At 35.7% G+C, this 26955-nt stretch overlaps 1 protein-coding gene and 1 long non-coding RNA gene across 2 annotated transcripts; one reads left to right on the top strand and one right to left on the bottom strand.

The window, feature by feature from the left end:
* Window positions 1-650: 650 nt before the first annotated feature.
* Window positions 651-26955, bottom strand: LOC102805767 (uncharacterized). The gene is made up of 5 exons (XM_085504808.1): window positions 25940-26955; window positions 8183-8477; window positions 6639-6784; window positions 5807-6049; window positions 651-2704 (listed from the first exon to the last, which is right to left on the bottom strand). Exons 1-5 carry the CDS (start codon window positions 26889-26891, stop codon window positions 2577-2579), a joined length of 1764 nt encoding a protein of 587 aa, XP_085360934.1. The 5' UTR covers window positions 26892-26955; the 3' UTR covers window positions 651-2576.
* On the top strand, window positions 18582-20160 carry LOC146737840 (uncharacterized). The gene is made up of 2 exons (XR_014930694.1): window positions 18582-18908; window positions 19528-20160. It is a non-coding gene; the product is annotated as an uncharacterized LOC146737840 (long non-coding RNA).

The raw sequence follows: 26955 nt of genomic DNA, 5'->3' as shown, positions 1-26955 counted from the left end.
TAAGCGATCAGATGGATAGATCGCGTGGTCGTATTCTTTTTATAATCGTGCGGAAATGTTTAGTTTAGAGTCGCATATTCGCCTTGTTGCCACCATTGCCTGTGATGCTTTTTTTTTTTTTTTTTTTATTTTGTCTACGTTGCACAAGAACGAAAATATGCCTTCATAGAACAATTTTACTCCACTTTATAGACGTATTGGGCTTCATAATCTAGATAATCATAATGACAAGTCTTCTTTCATATTTCAGAATTGTTTTGCACTTAATTAAATGTGCTTTTAATATTTGACTGAATGTTTATTGTATCAGCGCCTTTGATCTTCATATGTTGGAATTGTTTGCTCTTAATTAAATAAAGTTATTATTATTATTGTTTGGGCTTTTTTACTTGTGAATTTTAATTTGTAAATTGTACGACTACCCCAGATATAGTTTTTGCCATCACAACCTTATTTTCAGACTGCTTTTCTAAAGTTTCACCTTGTGGTAAAATTTTTGTGTTGAGGCAATTTTTGGGAGGATAAAATATTTGATGGCACACTATTGTTTTGCAGGTTTAATCAATTCTACAACAGAAGACGTTATACGAAAAAATGGGGGAAGAGAACTGCCCACAAATATTTTGCAAGGTGCCTCAGTGACCAGAAACTTTTTCTTCTTTATTGTAACTTTTATTCCTTCAGTTCACAGCATTGATTACAAGTTGTCAACCTGACAAAGAGTACAACATCAAAACCCTCTTTACCACATCTCAGATTACTCTTCATGGCAACAATCCTAAACTCAGTAAACTTTAACATCATATCAGCATTTGCAGCAAATTAAACATCTTTTACTCTAACTTACAATTTTTCTGCTAACACGACTCACTTCACTTCTTTTCATCTTTCCCTATAGTTACAGCCTAATGTTGAAGCAATTTTTCTGTGATTGTTACAACTTTATACTTTATTTGGTCTGATTTGCGTAAAAGATTTGTTCAGATTACATCATTATCTCTAGTTAACAGAGAATGGAATCTCTAAAATAAAGTTTAGTCGCCTTCATGACTGCTTGGGGAGGATGTTAGGCAGTAAATACAATAAATATAAAGGTTGCATGTGGCTGTACTACAGAAGGCTTTTGAAGGCACAAACTAAACAGTTGTAATACCACATTTCCTTTGTTTTTACACTTATTATTACAAATTCCATAACTGCAGAAAGATGTTTTTGAAAAAAACAAATCATAAGCACGTAACAAAAAATAAATACGAAATAATAAAAAACAAAATAGTAAAAGTAAAATAAATATACAAAATAAATACACGCCTTATGATACATCAGATTTTAATCAGAATGCATGGGTGCAATGAGTGCAACTACTTGTGTTTACAACAAATTTCTGTGTGACAATAACATGTCATATCGACATAGATGGCACACTGGTATCACACTATGTGAAATACTAAGTTATCCGAAGAGGGATGCTGCCACTCGTGGTCATGTGGCAACAAATATTTGTTTATTGTCTGTATGCAGATTGTAACGAATTGTATTAAATTTGGTTTTACAAAAGCTTACATGATTTTACCCAACATGTAAACGAACTCCAATTCATTCTATTTATTTTCTGCACACATCAATGAAGACACATGTGATAAATAAACAATATTTGAATGAATACTTGGATTAAAAAAAAATCACTTATGACAGATGAAGCTATGTCTGTTCATAGACACTAAAAAAACATCTATTTTGAATTAAACAATCTCTAATTGACTACAAATAATTAAATTTCTAAAAATAAAAAATAAAATGAATATTAAAAAATCAAATAGTGCAACTTGAGCAATGAAAGAGTAAAACCAATAATGTTCAGTTAAGTAAAAACACTAGACAAAATAGGGGCAAGCAACTGCGGTATTTATCATGTAACTTTCTTTGGGATTCAAATTTAAATTTTAATATTTGATTTTCAAGATTACTTGTGTAGACTTTGGTACATTGTGTTTTCAAAACAGCTTGGATTTGACAGGGAATTTGTTTGTGACTTGATCCAAAGATATATGTCTACGCAATAGCACCTAAAACTGACGTTGGATACATGGTGAGTGAAATTTTGCAAGTCAGCAGAATTTTCCTCATCAAATCAGATAAATCATTTTCAGTTATTTGGAGTAACCATAGTAACCATAATGTGATGCGTGTCTATTTTTTCAAATAGTGCAACTTGAGCAATGAAAGAGTAAAACCAATAATGTTCAGTTAAGTAAAAACACTAGACAAAATAGGGGCAAGCAACTGCGGTATTTATCATGTAACTTTCTTTGGGATTCAAATTTAAATTTTAATATTTGATTTTCAAGATTACTTGTGTAGACTTTGGTACATTGTGTTTTCAAAACAGCTTGGATTTGACAGGGAATTTGTTTGTGACTTGATCCAAAGATATATGTCTACGCAATAGCACCTAAAACTGACGTTGGATACATGGTGAGTGAAATTTTGCAAGTCAGCAGAATTTTCCTCATCAAATCAGATAAATCATTTTCAGTTATTTGGAGTAACCATAGTAACCATAATGTGATGCGTGTCTATTTTTCTCTTGATACAGTCTTTATTATGTGGTACTGCTCGGCATGCATGGGACATTCATTACTGTGACACTTTTCCCAGCTTTCACGTTGACATTCTCTGCTACAGTAGAACACCATTCGACATGCTGTGAAATGTACAATAAGCATATTCTTCATTATTTGGGTAAAGACAACATACACAACAAAGTCAAATGGTTGATTATCTTAATCAGAATGAGCAAAAAGATGACGGACATGTCTTGTCTTTGCAGCAAATTGAATTTAAACCGATCAATGCAATCAATATCTTAATTAAAATGACGATCATTTTGCCATTTTAACATATGATGGTCAAACAAATACAATTTAAACATGGTTAGTCAAAAGCATGTCAGATATACATCGCTGGAATTAAACGCATTAAAACAAAATGGCCACCAGTTTTATTTGATCTTGGAAACAAAAAGTTGTGTAGTAAGGTATGGTACTAAGTTTAAACAAAATTCATGAATACAAACTCAAGATCTGTTTCTGAGAAGGCAGAAATGCTTGATTTTGATGAATTTTTAACATTAACTGGATGCCATTCAGCCATCTTGAAGCTGATGGTCAAACAAATGAAAGTAGATATGTGCGACAAGATGTATATAGAGTTTAAATATGATCGGTGAAGGGCATGTCAGAGATACGGCTCAGCAACCACAATCATTAATCAAAGAAAGCTTAGAAAGAACTCCCATGTGCTGAGAGTATTGGAGACACATTAAATATAATTCAAAATTACTTAGCTGAAAACTAATTATGCAAATCAGAAAATTAATATGAACAGATTTGAGTGTAAAACTAATGAGGTCTGCGCAATGTAACAGAAAATCTATGTTTCCAAGTTTAATTGAAATGTGATTAGAACCAAAAAATTATGAATTATTATGCTTATTAGGGAATTAATATGAACAGATTTTTACCCCAAACTAATTAGGTTTGTACATTGTCCTAGAGCATCTTTGTACTAAGTTTCATTGAAATGGAATAATTAGTACTTTAGATATCAGTGTGAAAGCTTAAAATTGGTTAATTATGCAAATTAGGTAATTAATATGTACAGGTTTTAACCCACAATTATCCAGGTATGTCTATTGTCCTACAGCATCCATGTACATTCATTGATATGTGATGTTTAGTACCCGAGATATCAGTGTGAAAGTTGGTTAATTATGCAAATTAAGTGATTAATATGCACAAACATTTACCAGAAACTCATTGGGTCTGCATAATTCTAGATTCATTGAAATGTGATGATTAGTACTTTAGATATCAGTAGAAAAGCTGAACATTAATTATGCAAATTATTTATTAATATGCACAATTATTTGCCCTAAAACTAATCAGGTCTTTGCATAGTCCTAAAGGATCTATGTACCAAGTTTCATTGAAATGCGATGATTAGTACTTGAGATACCCGTGGAAAAGCTGAAAATTAACTAATTATGCAAATTAGGTGATTAATATGCACAAATATTTATCAGAAACAATCAATCTCTGCATAGTCCTCGAGTATGTAAGTACCAAGTTTCATTGAAATGTAATGCTCACTACTTATATCAAATGCTGAAAATTAATTAATTATGCAAATTAGGTAATTAATATGTACTGATATAACCATAAAAACTATCAGGTCTGTGCAGTGTCATATGACATCTATGTACCAAGTTTCATTGAAATGTGATGATTAGTACTTGAGATATCAGTGGAAAAACCGAAAATTGACTAATCATTATGCAAATTAGGTGATTAATATGCACAAATATTTATCGGAAACAATCAATCTATGCATAGTCCTTGAGTATGTAAGTACCAAGTTTCATTGAAATGTAATGCTAACTACTTATATCAAATGCTGAAAATTAATTAATTATGCAAATTAGGTAATTAATATGTACTGATATTACCATAAAAACTATCAGGTCTGTGCAGTGTCATATGACATCTATGTACCAAGTTTCATTGAAATGTGATGATTAGTACTTGCGATATCAGTGGAAAAACCAAAAATTGACTAATCATTATGCCAATTATGTAATTAGTATCCAAGGATTATTACCAAAAACTAATCAAAACCTAGCATTAGTTCAGAGCATGTATGTACAAAGTTTCATCAAAATCCAATGAGTGGTTGTTTAGATATCAGTGGAACAATCATGGAACAGCTAAAAATCAGCTAATTGTCATGCAAATTAGGTAATTAATATGCACGGATTTTCACTAAAAACTAATCAAATCTGCGCACATGTTCAGAGCATCTATGTACCAAGTTTCATCAAAATCCAATGAGTGGTTCTTTAGATATCAGTGGAACAGTCATAGAACAGCTAAAAATTAGCTAATTATCATGCAAATTAGGTAATTAACGAGCATGGATTTTTACCAAAACCTAATCAAATCTGCGCATTGGCCCAGAGCATCTATGCACCAAGTTTCATCAAAAACCAATGTATGGTTCTTGAGATAGCAGTGGAACAGTCGGACATACATACATACACACACACACACACACACACACACACACACACACACACACATACTTGTATTGCTATATGTTCCGAGGACTCCATTGGATTAACTTTTAATATAGTTGAATTAACTTTTAATATAGTTGCGATATGAACTCGATTAAAACGCGTTCCTATATAGGGTTGCGTTTTAATTGGAGTTTAATTAAACTCAATTACAATGCAATACAATGGAGAATTGCACTTTAATTAAGTTTAATTAAACAAGAGTTGAATATCCCGTGACTGAACATAGAAATGTTTGCGAAGCTTAGGTTTAGTATCGGGGTAAGGTATGGTATAATTATATTAATATAACGTGAACCATACCTTCCCCCGATACTAAACCTAAGCTACGCAAAACGTATTAATAATCGAATTAACTATTAATATAAATTATGTTTTCCGAGGACTATGAAAAAGGTCCTCGGAAGGTGTGTATGTCCTCGGAAGTAGCTATATATCTGTATTTTTGTCCTCGCAACATATAGCAATCCAAGTACACACACACACACACACACACACACACACACACACGCACACATACAGACACACTAACTGCAAAGACTCCCATTTTGTGCTTCGCACATGGGAGTCAAAAATCAAAATGGTCACCATTTTGAATCTAATCAGAAAAACAAAATAACATGCATCAAAGATGAATATATGTTAGCAATAAATACATATTGAATAGCATACCTGAACATAAATGCAGATTATGTGGATTGCCACAATTACAACACATAGCAACACCATGATTCTTAGTTCTTTTAGATCCACTCATATCCCTTATACTCTGTGTAATGCATTTCTTCAGTTTGTCTTTAACATCCTCAATTTCAAATTTGAATGGGTCCAACATGCCATCGGTGACGTTGTTTGCCATTCCACCTTCCTTTAGCAAGATCTTTGCACGGAGACTGACTGAAGAATCAAAAGGTCCTAAAAACATAACACATATGCAATCATTAATTTTCATCTTCTTTCCCCTGCAATTGTCTAACAGAATGATTCGTCAGACCATATGTGATTGCCACATCACATGTATTCAGTGTCCTTCCCAGGCCAAAACAGCATCACGGCCCATGACAACTGAGGTGATCATTTACCCCTGCGACACGGTCGTTCGAACCCCCATTTGAAAACATTAATTGGCTGCGATTTCTATACTACTAAGTGCCAAGAGCATTTTCATTGTTACCACTACTTGTCTGGTTTTAACAAGCGACATGTCTTTGCAATATCCTGTCCCTTGCTTTTAAAACAATTGGTGACTGTTCAAGCATTGTAGGACAGCAACACTTGAATTCACTGGTAATGTACAACATCATTGGTGACTGTTCAAGCATTGTAGGACAGCAACACTTGAATTCACTGGTAATGTACAACATCATTGGTGACTGTTCAAGCATTGTAGGACAGCAACACTTGAATTCACTGGTAATGTACAACATCATTTCTTATCTATTTGATCTAAACAAATTTTACAGAAGCAATACAATATACTATACTGCACACTGATTACCCTTACCTCGCCACTTCTTTTGTCTTGGCAATAAGTCCATGAGACCTTGATAAGACGGATTACCAGAAGCCTCCCAACAACCTAAGGAATCCTCTGGTGGGCAATGCAAAGCACCATTAATAACCAAACAAGCACCAGTTGACACTTCCTCACTGTACAAAATAAAATATGTGTCGTAAAATATGCAAGCAATATGCCAAAATGTAAAAATTTCTTTAAAATACGAATTGAAGCCAATTTTAGTCAGAGTCTGTTTTATTTTAAAAAAGTATGTTGGTTAAAATTTACTGATAAAACTTCAGAGCAGTCTCTGTTGGCCAATCTTTACTCAATGGACAGACTAACGGAAGAAGCCACAACGCTATTGTTTTAGCTTTATTTACCCCATGATCGTTTGCCAATGTTTGTTCACAAATATTGGTTCTCGTTAGCTCTTAGTACCTCCGTACAATGGGTTATGCTAATCTTGAGCATTCGGTAATATTCAGAGCATGTTCGGAAGCGATAGACGAACTGCGCACATACAAGACTGAAAATAACATCAAGTTTGAATGATCTTGGCGAACTTTAATGAAAAATTGGCAGATATAACATTGATTGAAGAACTGTTGTGAATCTTTTTGTATTTGTAAGGTTTTGAGACGTAATCAATGATTGACTGTGACAATAACTATTGCATTATTCAATGGCACCATTGTCAATGCGTGGATTTGACGTCTAAAACTGTTCAAAACCACAGGAAAGGATAGTATCAAAATAAGGGCATGCCTAGACACTTTCTCTGTGATAATATTTTTTAGGAGTCCTAGTAATTTTTGTGATAGACCCTCAAAATCTTGTTTTTGTTACAATTGCTAATAATTAAAACATGTTCATCTGTTGAATTTCTGGCTGTGAAATGCGTATTTTTACCTTTCACACCTAAATAAACCCAGTGCGCACGTGTGATGACCGTGGTTTCATAATGTGCATTTATTTATGGTCGCATTAAAAAATTTGCGAGGTTATATTATATTCTGCTAACTCGTTACTTGTGTTAACAATCGCAAACTATCATCGATATCAAAGATGAGCTAGACAATGTCCTTATCAGGATTGACATGGGTTGAAACAAAAGGAAATAAGCCAGTTAAGAGGCTTAAGTGGCCACTAGAGAGGGGTTGTGGCTCCTTCCGTTAGTAACTTCCATAGCCTAGTGCGTAGTTATGTTTATTTGTTCTCAACTACTGAATGCAACACAAACCAAGCATCACACTTCCTTTCAGCCAGCTGACAAGTGCCATGGCTGTTTTTTTTTTTAAAAAAGTAGAAATAAAACTTAGGAATCAATTATTCAAGAAGGAATTCCTTCAGAGTTGTGGAAAAGCTGTCAGGATATCCACGAAAATCACCGCCCCACTACCTTAAAAGGTTTTGGAAAAAAACTGTCCTCAACCGGTAATATGAAAGTGAAAGTACAATTTTGGTTATATATTTAGCTTGTTAACAATTAAGAGAAAACAATTCTATTGGCCAATACGTTGAGACAGGTAAAGGAAAACAAAACAAACCTGAGTATTGTTTCCACGGTGATAAGATGCTCCCATTGATCCCCCAGATCATATATGTATAACAACCTGTCTCCTTCCTTCTGTAACAACAATCCAAGCTGTAATTTCTTGTCATCAAAGAACTTGTAACCATTACAGAAGACTAACATGCTATCAACAGCGGTGGATTTGTTTGGTCCAAACACCGCGCCATCTGATTGATCCACAAAGCAGTAAGAATGGTAATCATACTGTTGTGTGTTCCAACCTACTATATGTAGCAGTATCTTATGCAAAGTATGCAGAGATATTCCACCTGTGAAATGAAAATAAATAAAACATAAATTCTAAAATATCAGAATATTACAGTATATTTTTCACATTCTTCTTCATGCCAGCAATAATCGAGTTTATCCATGAAAGAGTAAACTGCAAGATAGTCGGTATGGTTTTAATGGTCTAAATTTCATCATTGCTACTGATTACATACTATCAGTATTTTTAAATGAAAATAGAAATACAGAGAAAAGATATACATGTAAAAAATAATATTAGCAGATCACATATAAGCTCAAAAAAAAAAATGAAAATGCTAGCCGTATTGGCAACATCCAATTGATTATTATCATAAAATTGCATGGGTTAGGCAAACTAGTGACATACTGGCCTACTTCATTCACAGTTCAGTGGCCACCTGTAAAACATAGCAGTCAGATTAGTTCACAAGTTGTTTGAATACATATTTTGGTTTTTCTCTTCAAGACTTTACTTGTATATTTTCTTTGCACAATTCACAATCTAGGATAAAGTAATCTTTATTCCCAACTACTTTCAACATTGCATTTATGACAGTCTATTCTTTTCATTTATGAGTGCTTTTTTTCTTCAACCTAATTTGATTTCCAAATTGTGGTCACTGATCCTAAACCTAATCACAATTCTTCTCATGTTGTAGACTTTTATTTCAATTTACCTTCTTGGTAGGTATTTTTTCACTAACCATTGGTATGATTTTTATTTGTTTTTGTTTTGATTATTTCGAAAAATATTTAATTGTTCCTTCCAGGACTATTTATACTCATTTATTAATTTATGGTTCACAATTCTTGAGGATTTATTTACCGTACTAGGCAGTGTTGGTGCCCGGGGTCCTCAACTCAAAAAATCAAGATTTTTTAGGCGTGGGCACTTACCCGAGCAGCCCCCCTGGAAAAGAGTGAAAATGACAATTTTAATTCATCATGTGACATCTTTGAGGGAAAATAAAATTACGAAATTAGTTGCATCATCATTGACTTTTACAATGAAGAAACAGAAATGATCACAAAAAATATGCACATTTTATGATAATACAAATTACGTACCACCCGAATTTAAAATATTAGAGTCTGTTGGATCACAGTCAAAGTCAAAATCTTCATCATTATCTCTACTGACAAATGTATTGGATCGTATGCAAACTCTTGATGAAAAGCACTTTACGCCATGATGTATTTGCATGATTTGACCTGCAGTAGCGTCCTTTGATCTAATGGGTCAATTCTGTTATTAACCAATCAGAATGCTCTATTGTACCAATGCAATTGCTCGAAAATTCCCGAAGATTTTTTTGGTAACACAATGCAGAAGTGAATTGACACTGTCAAAGTACGACCTTTTAAAATTTGGAGAATAAACGACATGGTTTTTTCAAAAAACTGATAACCAGCAATTTATGATAGGTAAACTGAATATGGCACGATATATTCACCGCATTTTACTTTTACATGTATAAGCAGGTCATTGTCAAAGCCTAGTTTATGCACGATTAGTGTGGTCTATGCATTCACAACATATTGTCTGCGGTCAATATCCACGCTGTATCATAAAAATGATTAACAGTATTTGTTAAGCAATGATAAAAGACCAAATTTTAAATTAGTTGCATTTTGAAGGGGTGTGCGCTTTGCTGAATGTGACCCCAAAAACGGAGAGTGGGTGTATGGTTTTTTGGTAGTGTGTTTAGTCTGTACCAGTATTTTATTTGAACACTTCCTGCTTTTATCCTGATCAGGGTTTTCCCAATGAGACGCTGAATTGTTCGAGTTACCAACATAGAGTTGAACATCCTCATTTAGTAACTCAAACTAATTAAATATTAACTGAACTTGAGTTACAGGCAACATAGATTTGTTGTTTTCTTTAACATTTAAATTTAGGAACTTAAATTTTAATTAACTGATAACTGAACTTCGAATTAAGGAAAACATTAAACAAAATTAAAAAAAGTTTGGTTAACTGTTACCGTAAAAACCCGCAAATAAGCGCCACCCTCAATTAAGAGCCACTCAGTGAAAATTTGTTACATTTGACCCTCCATTAAGAGCCACCAAGAGTTGAGTGGTTTTGTCAATAAGAACCCTGAAATAAGTGCCAGCCACCCGGTTGTTTACAATCAGGCAGACACCGAGCTTATCGTGCCTCACTTCCACCTGCATTGTTTATTGCCCCACAGACGGTGTGAGACAAATAAAGATTATCCCCATAACTTGCCTGATGTCCTGTGTAATTGAGAACGGAAGAATGATAGTCGAAAGAAATGCACTGAGAGCGTGAATGTGACTGTCAACTTGTCCATTTTATATTTCTGACACACAATCGACCAATTCACAAACTATTCATAGTAACTACTAGTATGTTTTTTGCTGAAACACCGAAGGACACGTTGAGATATTCATTGTCAATGTTGTCTTTATAATCAAGTAAAGAACGTCACGATTTTAGAACGCCTTTATCGGAAGATCGGAGGTATCGAAAATACATTCTCACAGACGGACCGGAACAGGAAGTCAGAAGAAAACAAAAGATTTTTTCCTTAGCGTGGGGGGAATTTGGTTAGCGTGGGGGAAAACAGAGGTGTTAATCCGGTCATGGCAACGTTTGAGGGATCGTGACGTAGCTCCGACTGTGAGAATGTAATGATTACGCAGCCCACTCTCGCTGATCGTGATTTTGGGTTATTTTTTGCATTTTATTTGAGACGTTCGTTTTTGGATGATTCAAGACAAAATGTTCAGGGAAGTAACAAAATAACTGGCATTAGTTTAGAGAAGACTCTCTTGCCGAAAATAATCAAAATTGAAGTCGAATGGATTAGTTCCACAAACTTGTGCGATCAACTTGTCTTACAGCAAAGTGAAGTCTACATGACCCGCCTGACCCAAATATTTAAATTAGCTATTTGTGAGAATTGAAAATAATCTGAACTTGTACCAATCAGAAAATGCCTTGTAACAGGCCTGGGCTTTCGTGAATGATTTCGTCTCTCCGATTGGTCACAGGAAATTATTTTTAATACATGTAATTGTTACTTTCTCGGTATCGTTTCGTATTTGGTTATATAGGGGTGGGGCTATAGTTTGACCCTGTTTGCGTGGACTGTGAAGTACGTGAATATCATTATAAGCTGGCTTGATTATGAAACAGGAAATATAAACCAAAGCTGTACTGTCAGACGTCTAGCGCAATTAAAACAATGCCCAAGTACCCAAGCTGTACAAATCTATAGAAAAACGTGTTTTTATTTATTGTTTTTGCCATAAATACAAGTGATTGGGCATCATTTTTATCATTCGTTCCATGCTTCCTTTGCAAGTATGTCCTCTCCTGTCGCTGCTGGTCAGATCAATTCTATCCGAAACTATTTTATATTGTCACCAAATCAACCACCACGCCAGCCAGCGCCACGCAAGTTATTCCCAGTTTTCAAGAAAAAAGTTTGCCGTACCAAACTTGGTAAACAATTGTACAAGTGATTCGAGTGTTGGGTCAGACACTGAGAGTGCTACCAAATCCGACTTCAGGCATCGCTACGCATTGTCAGTGAAACGTGACTTCAGGCATTGCTACACATTGTCAATGAAACGTCGAATTGTCGTATTTATTTGACATTTGTTATTCCCATAACAGTATTTTTACAGAATAAATTAACTGCAATGATACATCATTAATAATTACTTGTCTGTTTTGGTTGTGTGTGTGTTTGCCTATCCCCTTCCCTATTTCACAATGAAAAAGTTTGATGACCCTGGTTTAAGAGCCACTGGCTACAGGGTTGTCAACATGTTACCTCAAATAAGCACCACCCAGAAATGAAAGTGTTACAAAGTGGCTCTTATTTGAGGGTTTTTAAGGTAATTGAACATAGTTACAATTTCAGTGTTCTCCCTGGGACACAAACTGCATGGTGGTGCCATCATGCTGCCCCAAGATACCATTATAATTGTCTGACACGCTCAAAATCATTACTGCCATGCTTGATTTCCGCACATTTACTAATGTCTTTGATTTCCGCAGTTATTGTTCAATGAGACTCATCCTCACTGTTCCTTTGAGCCATAAACAATAACCAATAGAAGTCAGAAGGTGGCTAAGTTGGCATGGGTTGGCATGTACAGTACTTGTTGCAAGATGTAGTCTATTCACTTAATGCACTGATCATGCCACAGGCGATGTCAACTATAAAACGTTTGAAGAATAGATTATTCCAATGTCAACAATAAATCGTAAATGAAATCGAAAAAAAAATATTGAACATGCTTTTCCATTGTAACTGGTTTTTTTGAATCGGTAAAAGATCACAAATTCAGTCTTACTGATCACCATGACATCCGTTTGAAGAAATGCCGATTCCAATATTGAAAATAACACTTTTATGCCACTTTGTTACACTTTCATTTCATAGTGTTGCTTATTTGTGGTAAAATTTGGGCAATTGTTTCAAATGGCGCTTATTTTAAGTGCTTCAAGTTCTAGTACCTTTCAAACCATTGTTCTTGCTCAGTTCTGGTGAAACATTATTGGCAATATTTTACATTACAGTCTGACGCTTAGTCACTGTAGCCTTTATTTTAAATACAATGTACTAAGTAAATGACCTGTTTTCTGACAGTCTAGAAAGTTGTACAAAAAGTATCATTCTTTAGAAAACATTCACAGTTTACCATATGATCAACAGAAAAATAAAACAAACACAATTGCATTGCTTAGTAGTAAATGATCACGGTAGCGAAATCTGGTCATGCTGCATTCCACGGTTATGATTATTACTCAATAGTAATTATAATAACGTACTGAAAATAAAATGCAAGTAAAATTCAACTTAATTTCATCGTAAGCGAACGATTCCTCTCGCATGTAAACGCTTGATGTGATACGATATCCACCATGCTTGCTGTGTACAAGTTGACCTGAAACGTGTTCTTTGACCTGATAGGTCAAATTGTTAATTAACCAATCAAAATGGTGGATGATGCCAATGTGATCAGATTACCATAGCTTATTTAAATAATATATGTTAATGTATGAACGCAACACGGAAGAGATTTGCTGATGTTTGCGATCTTTAAGCTTTGATTTTGGTGGGAAAACAGCATGATTTATATTTCAAATCAAGAAATTGGTCATTTTCAAAAGTCAAACTGAGCATTTTAAGAATAATTTAAATTGTTTACTGTGAAAACAGCTCATTTGAAACAGAACATTTTCGTGTCGTTTTATTTCGTGTTTATAGACTGCGAAATTCACCAAATTAAAAACCACGCGAATATTTTCTACTCCTACAGTAGGCAAAAGAGACATGTTTCAAGATAATATAGACCGATTTCTTAAAATTAGTTAGAAACAAAACCAAATTATTTTGCATAAAAGCCTATCGTACAGTAGCATCTATTGCTACTAACCGGTAACCGGTAGTCGATTAGCTGGCGCCCAATTTACGATCATTATGTGCCAAAATATTAGGGTTGTACAAACAGGAGGGCGCCATCCGATCTGAATGGATCGTCAATGCAACAACGTCCATTTTATGAACATATTAAATAATTTTAGCAATTTCTTTACAGAATAATCCTCAACAAAACTTAGAAACATCTCGTAGAAAAATACAGGCCCTAAAATAATGTTTAGTGCAATACAATTCAACCGACAGCCAGTTTGACGCCACATTTTCTTGCTGGAGCCCATGATTTTATTGCATTCAAAATTGTTCCATTTCAAACTGCGCATACACACACTGTGGTTTCTCAAAATGCGCTAATTAGGTAACTTGTCACTGAAAAAAGTCACTGAAAACATTTTGAGCAACAGTACTAGAGTGAAATATAAACGTGCCTCTACATTCTCCATAAATTTCGTAACTTGCTATGATAAAGAAAAAACCTGTGGTTAACAGTTTGCTGGAGTCTGATCAAAAACGTGTCTCAAAAAACATCTTTTTTCAGTTCGTAAGGATAGAATCAGTCAATTTAGAACTATCATGTATGCTATCAGAAAACATTTTTGCACAATTTTACTGAAAAGAATTTTTGTATTGCTCATGATATTAATTTATGCAAATGAGACAATTATTTCCACCAATCGTGTCAGGCAACTTTCCCCCCTGAAATACAATATCTTTGTTAAATGAAAGGCACTTGTGGGTGTGAATTGACTAATGTTAACTATATAATAAATGCATGGCAAAATGATGTCAATTCGAACTACTAAATTGGGGAGGGTAATCAACATTCAAGATCAAAACAACCTTTTAACAAAACAACTTGCGAGATAATTACATGTGAATCAACCTGCTATCAAAATTAGTCATGTCTTGGATCTAAACAAGCAGCCTGTTACCAATGCACATTCCAATTAAAGAACAGAAAAGATCATTAGAAATGAACAATATGTATAGTACATTGTATCAAAGCAATCAGACTTGCTGTTTTCAACAAAAAACTTTTTTTACCAAAAATGACAAAAATATTCATCAAAATTAGATAATTGAAGATATCATCCCGAAATGAACAAATCTGAGAGAGGTCTACCTGAGGTACCTATATTTGCAGTATCAAGGCTATAGGACTTGCGGTTTTTAACAAGTCAAAAATATCAATTTTTACCAAAAATGACAAAAATATTCATCAAAATTAGAGAATTGAAGATATCATCACAAAATGAACAAATCTGAGAGAGGTCTACCTAAGGTACTTATATGTATAACATAAAAGCAATCAGACTTGTGGTTTTTAACAAGAAGTCAAAATCAAAGAAAGCTTAGAAAGAACTCCCATGTTCTGAGAGTATTGGAGACACATTAAATATAATTTGAAATTACTTAGCTGAAAACTAATTATGCAAATCAGAAAATGAACATGAACAGATTTGATTGTAAAACTAATGAGGTCTGCGCAATGTAACAAAAACTCTATGTACCAAGTTTAATTGAAATGTGATTAGAACCAAAAAATTATGAATTATTATGCTAATTAGGGAAATAATATGAACAGAGTTTTACCCTAAACTAATTAGGTTTGTACATTGTCCTAGAGCATCTTTGTACTAAGTTTCATTAAAATGGAAATTAGTACTTTAGATATCAGTGTGAAAGCTTAAAATTGGTTAATTATGCAAATTGGGTAATTAATATGTACAGATTTTAACCTACAATTATCCAGGTCTGTCTATTGTCCTACAGCATCCATGTATAAACATTCATTGATATGTGATGATTAGTACCTGAGATATCAGTGTGAAAGTTGGAAATTGGTTAATTATGCAAATTAGGTGATTAATATGCACAAATATTTACCAAAAACTAATTGGGTCTCTGCATAATTCTAGATTCATTGAAATGTGATGATTAGTACTTTAGATATCAGTAGAAAAGCTGAAAATTAATTATGCAAATTAGGTAATTAATATGCACAATTATTTACCCTGAAACTAATCAGGTCTCTCTCTGCATAGTCCTAAAGGATCTATGTACCAAGTTTCATTGAAATGCGATTAGTACATGAGATACCCGTGAAAAGCTGAAAATTAACTAATTATGCAAATTAGGTGATTAATATGCACAAATATTTATCCGAAACAATCAATCTCTGCATAGTCCTTGAGTATGTAAGTACCAAGTTTTATTGAAATGTAATGCTCACTACTTATATCAAAAGCTGAAAATTAATTAATTATGCAAATTAGGTAATTATATGTACTGATATTACCATAAAAACTATCAGGTCTGTGCAGTGTCATATGACATCTATGTACCAAGTTTCATTAAAATGTGATGATTAGTACTTGAGATATCAGTGGAAAAACCGAAAATTGACTAATCATTATGCAAATTAGGTAATTAGTATCCACGGATTATTACCAAAAACTAATCAAAACCTAGCCTTAGTTCAGAGCATCTATGTACCAAGTTTCATCAAAATCCAATGAGTGGTTGTTTAGATATCAGTGGAACAGTCATGGAACCACTAAAAAATAGCTAATTATCATGCAAATTAGGTAATTAATATGCACGGATTTTTACCCAAAACTAATAAAATCTGCCCATATGTTCAGAGCATCTATGTACCAAGTTTCATCAAAATCCAATGAGTGGTTCTTTAGATATCAGTGGAACAGTCATAGAACAGCTAAAAATTAGCTAATTATCATGCAAATTAGGTAATTAACGAGCATGGATTTTTACCAAAACCTAATCAAATCTGCGCATTGGCCCAGAGCATCTATGCACCAAGTTTTATCAAAAACCGATGTATGGTTTTTGAGATAGCAGTGGAACAGTCGGACACACATACACACACATACATACAGACAGACACACTAACTGCAAAGACTCCCATTTTGTGCTTCGCACATGGGAGTCAAATATCACTTTTTACCAAAAAAAACAAAAATATTCACCAAAATTAGAGAATTGAAGATATCATCACGAAATGAACAAATCTGAGAGAGGTCCACATGTAGTACCTATATATGTAGTATCAAAGCAATTGGACTTGCGGTTTTTAACAAGAAGTCAAAAATATCACTTTTTACCAAAAATGACAAAAATATTCACCAAAATTAGAGAATTAAAGATATCATTACAAAATGAACAAATCTGAGAGAGGTCCACATGTAGTACCTATATATGTAATATCAAAGCAATTGCACTTGCAGTTTTTAACAAGAAGTCGAAAATATCACTTTTTACTAAAAATGACAAAAATATTCACCAAAATTATAAATATCACCATGAAATGAACAAATCTAAGAGAGGTCTACCCAAGCTACATGTACATATACACAATGTTAAAGAAGTCCATGGTTAACAGCGAATTACGGTGGCCGAACTTTTCCGAACATTTTAAGCTTTGTGCCATCTGTAAATTTTACTCAAATTGAACATCGGATAAAAAAATTGTCATCCGCACACTGGGTTTACTGGCAATATTAATTTTTTTTTTTACAAATGCAGAAGATCGGTACAAACATGTCCGTAGAATATACGGATCTGTGTTAAACCTTCGCATGCCGTAGTTTGGGGGGGGGGGTTCGGTCGAACCCCCTAAATTTTGGAAGTGAATAGATTTATGATCGTAGATTAGAACATAATAAAAGAAACAGTATTAATTAAAATAATTACCATCGTTTAAATCACTTGACTCAGTGAGGTAACTATCAGACTCAGCTGAAATTGCATAGCAATGAGCAGTTTGGTGGCAACGAGCTTTAAATATCAGTCGTGAAGTTACGCCGTCCTAGCTCAACAGCATTCAATCAAAAAAGATTGTTATAAATGGGCAAGCTTTTATTCGGTGATTCCGCGATGGTGTAATGAAGATCGCGTTCAAGCAGCTAATGTTAAATATTAAAACAAGATTGTAATGGTAGTCACTCTCTGAAGGATGTAGTGGCCCTGAATAGCTCTTGTGCTAGTGTTCGCTCAAAAATTACAAAAATATTCACCAAAATTAGAGAATTGAAGACATCATCACAAAATGAACAAATCTGAGAGAGGTCCACATGTAGTACCTATATATGTAATATCAAAGCAATCGGACTTGCGGTTTTTAACAAGAAGTCAAAAATAGAATTGAAGATATCAACATGAAATGAACAAACCTAAGAGAGGTCTACCCAAGGTACATATACACCAAGTATCAAAGCATTCAGGCTTGTAGTTTTCAAGAAGAAGTCGAAAAAGTAAAACATTGACACGGACGACGGACAATCACTCATATGATAAGCTCCGCTCGACAAAGTCGACAGCGGAGCTAAAAATGTCAAAGATTTATCATCACGAGTTGTATAGGTCGAAGATCTTCTTGCAGCCAACAATTTACCCCACAGTGTGTTGTTTCAGCACTGAAACTATGCGATGAATTATATTTTTTACACGTTTTTTTGATGTCTTTAGAAGATTTACTATATTTTTAGTGGGTTCATAAAAAGGATATGTAGTCATTGAAGTCTATTGAGACCACTGCCACTCAGTGTTCTCCCCACATAGAACAAAGCATGGCGGCACCACCATGCTTGGCGACCCGGCCGCCAGGCTTGGGCTCGGACCGCCATGCTTACAACTTCACCGCCATGCTAATAGGATACATTGTTTACGTTCATTTGACCCGCTCACACGTAGCACTGCATAAATTATCACCGTCTACGCCACGGCGGTTTGAACTTGCCGGGACAAATTAAACAGTCCCATTGTTAAACACGTGTGAAGTACAGACGCTGTCAATGGGGAACAAATTGTCACTCAAGTTGAAAACACCGAGATCTATACGATCAAACATGTAAAGGAAAAATAGGTGATGCCGCTCGGCTAAAACGTACAATCACCGCTAGCACAGCACAGAAACGGAAGCGTGTAGAAACACAGAAACGGCGTGAGGCTGGTTTTGATGAGTCGTGGAAAAAGACATTTCCCTGGTTAAGGTCAATTGTTCAGGTAAGATTTCGTAATTTTAGAAATAAAATGCCAGTATGTGTTGTTTTGCCGATCGTAAGAACACCGAACATGGTAGGCCTACACCGATTTCAATCAACATCTTAGACACGAGGCTGGTATAGACACGACATGAAAAAAAAAAACATCACTCGTTACTGTCAACTTTTTTTAGATTATTTATGGATATCTTCATAGATTAATGGGTACGCGTATGTTATAATTTGTCCAAGCAAAAAAAAAATCGAATTTTGTAATCTTCCGGTCACATGTTGACCTGTGCAGGTATTTCCAAGATGGCGGCCTGTCAACGTCTTGCGAACGACAGCTGCTATCATCACGCGCTATGATCGATGGAATCCCGATTTGTATACATAATTCTATTATTACGTTTTAATTTTAATTGAATAGTGACCTCATGTTTTTTTTCCTTGAAATTTCCGAGTCTCCTTGTCGTTGACCTGACAAAACCAACATGTAAACAACATGTTTTGCAGACGAAATCCTATCCATACGGCACTGGGTTCCCGATCGTGGCACAATTCAATCGTTATGTTTACATTTATTTGAACCTCAATCCTCATTGTTTTTTTTTTTATTATTTATCATTTTTTCCCACTAGGAATGTTGTGCAGTTAATGCTCAAAGCACAACATGATTGCAAAGAGTGGATCTTCTTTATGGAACAAAGTCCCGTGCAAGTCTATGACGATCGACTTTAACTACAGTAAGGCAGCCAATGTTTGGAGCACAACAAGTTTTATGGAACAGTTCACCAGTGTTCTCCCCAGGCCTTTCAAGCACTGCGGGCCCGCGTCGCTTAGACAAACAGCCGCGTCGCTTTTGTTTCGCCCGCGATCCATGAAATCCTGCCCGCGATGCTTATTCACGTTGTATTGTTTACAAGTGTCAGCCTCGTCTAGCACATCTTTAAAACAATAACATGTATTGATCGAAAGGTAATCTCGCCTTTGTACATAGTTAGCCTTACAAAAACAGTGATAAAAACGGAAGTCTACAAGAAGTTACCAAGTCTATCAAGGGTGCGGAGCTGGCAAACCCCAAAATACTAGGGTAGTAATAATTTGCCCATTGCGTCGGGATGGTCTATCCCGAGTTGCTGCACTGCGATTAATTGCGTTTTTACGTTTTTACTGCGTTTTCATCGCCAGTGACACTAGTTACCAAGAATTAAAAAAACAAGTGAAATTAAGTCGCATCGGGAAAAAAAACTGTAAATAAATCAAAGTAAAAATTATTCAACTGCAGAGGAAAAAACGAACGAACGAGGAAAAAACGAACCCTGACCTCTAGAAATACCTCATTCATAGTGCGTCATTACCGAGGAACGCCACCCTAAGGCGACAAAACGCATGTAGTGACATCCCAACCGATGCATGCTGGGTTACAACGGAGATTTTGATTGAGGTAACAAAGATGGCGGCGCAGAGTGCGTGTTTTTCCGCGATGTTTAAAAACAACATTTCGTTGGCGATTTTGATGTAATTTCTAAGTTAATCATCAATGAATCGTTTTAATTAAGCAAACATTCAAAGTTTGTGTATTTTTAAACAAAAAAGTCAGGGACCGATGATCGCAACAGCAGCGGTGAATACCCGTTCAACGCAATGCCGTCAGCTGACAATGTTACGGTGATCGTAGCGTTACACAAATGATAGATAGATCAATGAAAAATTGCTGACTTTACTTGTACACAAAATAATGATGAACCAGTTACCTCCACGGATAAACAATATATTTACTGACTGGCTATAAGTATTTCCATTTCTTTCCTGTTCTATTTCAAACTTTATTTGACTCGATGCATACATAAAACACAATGAATGTAAATGATAAAAAATATATGAGATATGTATCTCTTCTTTATTTCAGTTATAATGTTTGTTGGGGAAACTAATTATTATGCAAACAAAATTATGCAAATAAGATGTATTGTTATGTAAATTAGCCGCGATGCTTGGCTTAGAGTCTGGGGAGAACACTGGTTCACATTAAATGACGATCTTGTCAAATTATGGTATATTATTTAAAGTATTATGTAATTTAAATAAAGTCTCTCATACATTTTAATACTGTCTTGTATGTTTGTTTTTGTGAGAGTGAATCCTGAAAAATATGCAAATTAGTATGCAAATTAGCATGCAAATTAGACCGCCATGCTTGCCTCTGAGCCTGGGGAGAACACTGCACTATATGCATATTATTTTAACGCCCACTAAAAACAAATTTACAGTGAACCAAAACATTTACATACTATAAGAAACTTGGTGGTATGCCATTGGTTAGTGCATTTATTTTGTTTGATGCAATCATTGTGCCAGCTATTTCTTATGGTATCTATACAGGGTTCTCCACGGTTTGAAAATTAAACAGGGCGCGCCAATGTGAAGTGGGCGTGGCACATTTGTAACGTGCATCATTGGCAAGGATGTTGAAAAATGGAAACCAAAAAATCTATTAATCTACATATTATTACATATGCATAATATATATTTATTATTACAAAATGAATAGGAATTTTGAAGAGCTATTATTAAGTAAACAGTTACTATCAAAAATAATAGAAAATACATACTTAAAAGAATAATTTTCATTCAAAGAGAAAGTTTGTTGATGTCTGCTTCGTTGAAAACAGCTATGACCCGAAAACAGTTCATTTTACTGTGTGCACCCTGATACTATGTAACGATGCTTTTGATTGGCCAAAGCCACGCATTGACGCGAAAAACAACCAATCAGAATATTTGTTCCAAAAGAACACAAGTAAATTTATTTCCTCCACTTATGAAGCATGGCCGTTTTACTGGGGTTTTTAAATCGTGATTTAAAGAAAATTCAACTTTAAATAGTGACATTTAAATGTAAACATTTACATGTTCAAGCAAGCATTCGTGTGGACTTCTTGGTGATCAGCAATGTCTGTGATGGTACGTCGGCTGCGCTGGTCGTTTACCGATCATGCAAGTGCATAGCTGCCCGGTTGCTGCCTTTGTTCCACTCGGCGGTGACGATGTTGCCGATACCTAGTCACGGCGTGAACTTGGTTTTAACCATAGACCTTATGTTTAACGAATGGTTTTACCGATAACGATTTTATATATTTGACGTCACCCTGGTAGTAAAAATATGGGTACGGTAATGCACTTTTCTGGGCCACATGTTCATTTTTAATCGTGTTGAAAAAACTTGTAACTTTTTGTTTGGTGGTGCATGGAGGTGTTATCACCTCACGGTGACCTGCTACGATAACAAACCGGAATTTTCACAGTTGCACCTTAAAACAATGAACCAGTTACCCTGAGCACGATGAATCATCTTCGAAAGACAATGAGTGTTGGCCTGTTTTGTAAACAATTCTTTGTCTGGGACCATGCAGGGCGCACAGGAAATATAACAGGGCGCTGACAATTTAAACAGGGCGCCAATTTCAGATAACAGGGCGCGGCGCCCTGTAAAAACCCCTCGTGGAGAACCCTGCTATATGGGGGTACGAAAATTCGGAAATCGAGAGGGTGCAGACAATATTTTGCAGATATCTACTTAGCGTTAATAGTTGTACAAACAATGTAGCGATGTTGGACGAATGTGGAAGGCTGCCATTTTGCTGTAGTTATTTTAAGCGTTGTATCTCATGTTGGTTAAAATTACTTGAAGTAAAAAATGGCTGGAACCCCAAAACATGTTATATCATGCTTTATAAACAATTAGACAAGACCGGCAGACTTACTTGGGAAACCCACATAAAAATCTCCTGTTCAAATATGGTTTCGGCATTGCCTGGTTTGAAAAACAAGTTGGAGATACTCAGTGTAGGAAATTTGTCCAGATCACATACCAGACATCAGGGCCATGTTACAGGGCCATGTTACAAGCCATGCTAAAATGTTACCAGTTCCGCACATTTTTTCAATTGTTTTCTATCAGCAGGAAGTTGTTTTGATGGTGGAGCATTCTTTGCGTCGAATATCGATTTGGCTTGTTTATGACCAAATGACATTTCATGGCATGTGAGGGCATCATGTCTTAAGTTGGTACACCCGGTTCCAAACGATCCCTTTCCGTACTTACGGAGTTTGTCTGGTATTTTGCGGTTTGATAACGGCCGTAAATAACCCGGCAGATACGGCAATACACCGTATGATTACCAGTGTCATCGGTGACCAGCCATTCTTTGAACTCCGTCTTCCAGCTTGGAACGATTTTGCGGATACGTTTTGACTGGTCATACTCCTTATTTGTCACAATTCTATAGATGTTCAACTTCTGTTTCTTTGTTACATGTTGTACACGAAATGAAAACTTTGTAACAAACTACGCAACGATAGAACTGGTCAGGGGTCACCAGAAGTCTCACTGCACCATGGGAGATAGGTTCTGACCCGAGGTCACGTACCTATTATTATGTTAATAAGTCAATGGATTCCGTGTTGTGGGTTGAGAATGCGTGTCGGCCAGTCGCGATGTGCGACGGCAATGCAATATTTTCATAGTTTTGGCTGATCACGTTTCTGTTTAAAATGTTTAGAGCACAAATAAAGAATGGTAGCTTGTTTTTATTTTAATTTCGGCGGAAGAATGTGGTAACATGTTACCCGACCACCGGACAGGGAAGTTTGAAATTCAACCAGTCCGATACGAAAGTTACCCGTCTCGGGCGTGCGGACAGGCAGGAATTTCCTACACTGAGATACTGCAAATTTCTTAGAGATATTTACTCAAAGAATAAAAGATTGTTGTCAGTAAGAATGGCATGCCTCAATTTTACAATCATCCAGGCTGTGTACTTTCGGAAAAATCAAAGTAGTATTATAACCTGGGAGATTTATTGGCAAGTAATTATAGACTAAAATATATACTGACGAGTTTTCGTTGTTTTGGCCATAAACGTAATGTTGAATTAGACAGACACACAACAATACAGTTAGGTCAATACATTTTTAGTTTTTGCAGTGATACGTTTGAATTTAGCACGGTAGAAAATGATATTCACTTTGTTTTTATATGTCCATTTTATAATGATCTAAGGGCTGATATTTTGTCAATAACCCTATGTAATTATGCAAATACTGTCAGTCTGGGCTTACTTCGTCGCTACACAAACTGCCACACCATATATTAACTAGCTCTGTATCTTTTAAAAGTGACGAGATGAATATGAATCCAGCTGAACTTAGAACCATATGTTTACATGGACGTTGTATTGTTTTTAAAACGTGCTATGCACTTGTCTATCCATTACATTTTCTACGATGGGCTGAGGCCCTGTACAGAAATAAAATTACATAATACAAAATTGACTAATACTAAAATGAATAATTGTAGACAGATTTTGACATGAAACTGTCACTTTATGTGCGCTAACATCTGCGAAGAGCGAAAAAACTCGTGAGTATCCTTCTACCTTAAAATACTTAGACAATAATGCTAAGATAAGTACAGTCTTGTCTTTTTTGTGTACACCATTTTGCTGTAGTGGATCTAGGGTGTGGATGTGTTTGTCTGTGGGTGGGGAATGGCTCAGGACCCCTTATCGAAAATGGTAAAATAGTTCAAAGATTGTATGTTGAAATAACTTACCAACGTAACACAAAGTAAACCAATTGAATTTAAAACCGAGAATATAAAAATGTCTGTATCAGACACTTTTTGAATAGTATAAAGTTCACACGTTTCACATCAAATATATTATTGTTGTTTTCGAACCCCCATAGGGGCCCCCTATTCAAAAGTGCTGGCTACGGGCTAGCTGTGGAATCATAGCCCTATGTTGCCGACCGCATTATTTACGTGACTGACTCTGACCGGCTCATAGGGCTATGGAGCCTTGTGCGACTGAATACCGGTTAAAATCCACATGCCAAATTTGGTCGTCACGAAAATCACATTTTAAGACCTCCGAAAGTACTCACTATGTTTATTTACTGCCAAACAATGACCAGAACCTATTTGCGCTGTGAAATGATGAAGGTGGTCATGAAAAATTGACTATATTTACCGTACACCGAGTCGCAGAAAAAATAACAAGACGAAAGACGCCATTTTGTATTTCAGAGTTCATAGCAAATTACGCGAGACCTATAATTTTGTACCACGTGACTGAAATCAGTAGATAAATTGCGTTTATGCAACTAGTTTCTATTATTAAACAAAAATCATACAATTATAAATACTGTATGTGATTGCTTTCTTGGAACAATGAGAATAACTGGTTATGGGAAGAGTGAGTTTTATTATTCCACTACTGTATCACATGACCGCCAAACGAGGTAACATTTATTCTGCGCCAGGGAGTGTGGGATGTCAATGGCTGCCGTTTTCTCGTAATTTGCTTGGTTTCCGCGGTAATTGTTTGAAAATATCACAAATTATTGCTTATTTATAAACAAAAATTGCAAATGCAAACACAAATGTTATTCATCCAGCGATCAATTCACAATAAAGGTACGTCACACCATCGTAATCGAAAGCAAAAGCGATTTCTGTTTTTAAATGGTGATAGATCCCGTAGCTCTATGTTCGACGTACAACAACAAAATTAAAAAGAAGACGTCCAAATGAAATTGTTAGGGCGAAATTCGATTGTAGGTCGCACCAAAAAGCTACGGAACCGCAGCTAGCTACGGGCCCTGCTTCGATTTACAACTTAACATTGCACCAGCTCACGGGCAAGGTCTGTATTTTTTTTACTCAATATAATATAAAATATAAGATTCAGATCTTGTCGTCAAAAATCAAAACTAAGATCGGGCGGCAACTCAGCCAAGATGAAAGTACGTCTGCCTATTCATAAATTTAAGATGAATACAAAATAAGGACAGGTGTGAATCACCGTGCAGCGTCCATCTCTAGTACGTCTATGTTATATTCAACTTGGACTTTCAACGAAAAGTTGGGCACTAAAGTTTTAGAAACCTGAATAGCTCATTGTCAACAGGTCAAAGCACACATTTGTTTCCTGTCATTTGCCAAAATAAAAATAAATTAATTAATTTAATAATTATAATAAAACTTGCCAGATACTTTGAATCTTCTCCATATAACAGGCTTAATCCCGGTTAGTGCTACCTTCAACACAAAGTCTCTGTTAATCATTTGCCTGCTTTTCTGGGCCAATGCTGCAGATTTTCTTTTAATGAGCCTGTCAACAAACTGTATTTCTGGAAGTCTTCCGGCACAAGATCCATTGACGTATAGAGTTTCGGCAGCCATTGTTCTATTGAGAACGTCAAGTGTTGACAACCATCGCAATCCGTGCAGTCCCCAAATTTCAAAGTAGCCGGTGTCTGGGTCAGGTCCAGATGGTTTAAACAGGTCTGGATCACCGAAAAAGACTGGGTGCAAAGTAGATATGTTATCAAGGTGGTGGATCTCTGCAAACCGTGGTACGGTTCGGATACTAGACAGAGACGGTGTGAAAGACGTTCCACGACGAGGCACACGGAGGTTGACGTAATCACCCAATCCTCCATTCGTACCCCATACCTGTAATTCATACGACACTCTCTTTGGGTGTGTTGGACGAGATTGGTCAGTTGAGAAAAACGGGCGACCTTGGCGATGTAGACCTGTTCGCGGTTGCGTAGGGTTATCAACACCAATACTCTGTCTTGTTTGGGTATCGCGGTTTTTCTGAGTCTGTGTTGCTCTGGCAGTTCCGGACTTTCGTTGCACCTTTGGTGGGCGTGGAATCGAAGGAGACGGCTGTACATGCATTCCATTCCCAGTATGATCGGACGTAACTTCTGCTGTAGGTTTCGAATCAGGATAATACATTCCACCACGGCTTGATCCAAAAAACGGACCGGGCAGCGGTGAACAAGCTAGGCAACGACAATGACAGACGTCATCGCCACAATCACAGTTTTCTGGATCTTCTTCATCGCTACTGACATTCACCCAGTTTGCTTCATCTTCCGAATCACTTACTTCTAGATGATCCCACTTCGAATAGTCAATAACAGACATGATCGACAAAGTTACTAAGTCAGTCTACAGCATGCACACAAACTCGACTCTCAACACCCTAACA

This window comes from Saccoglossus kowalevskii, chromosome 10 (assembly GCF_978046115.1).
Source record: "Saccoglossus kowalevskii chromosome 10, keSacKowa6.1, whole genome shotgun sequence".
In the NCBI taxonomy this organism is placed as follows: domain Eukaryota; kingdom Metazoa; phylum Hemichordata; class Enteropneusta; family Harrimaniidae; genus Saccoglossus; species Saccoglossus kowalevskii.
The sequence above is the reverse complement of the archived record's forward strand: the minus strand, read 5'-3'. Positions and strand labels throughout refer to the sequence as shown.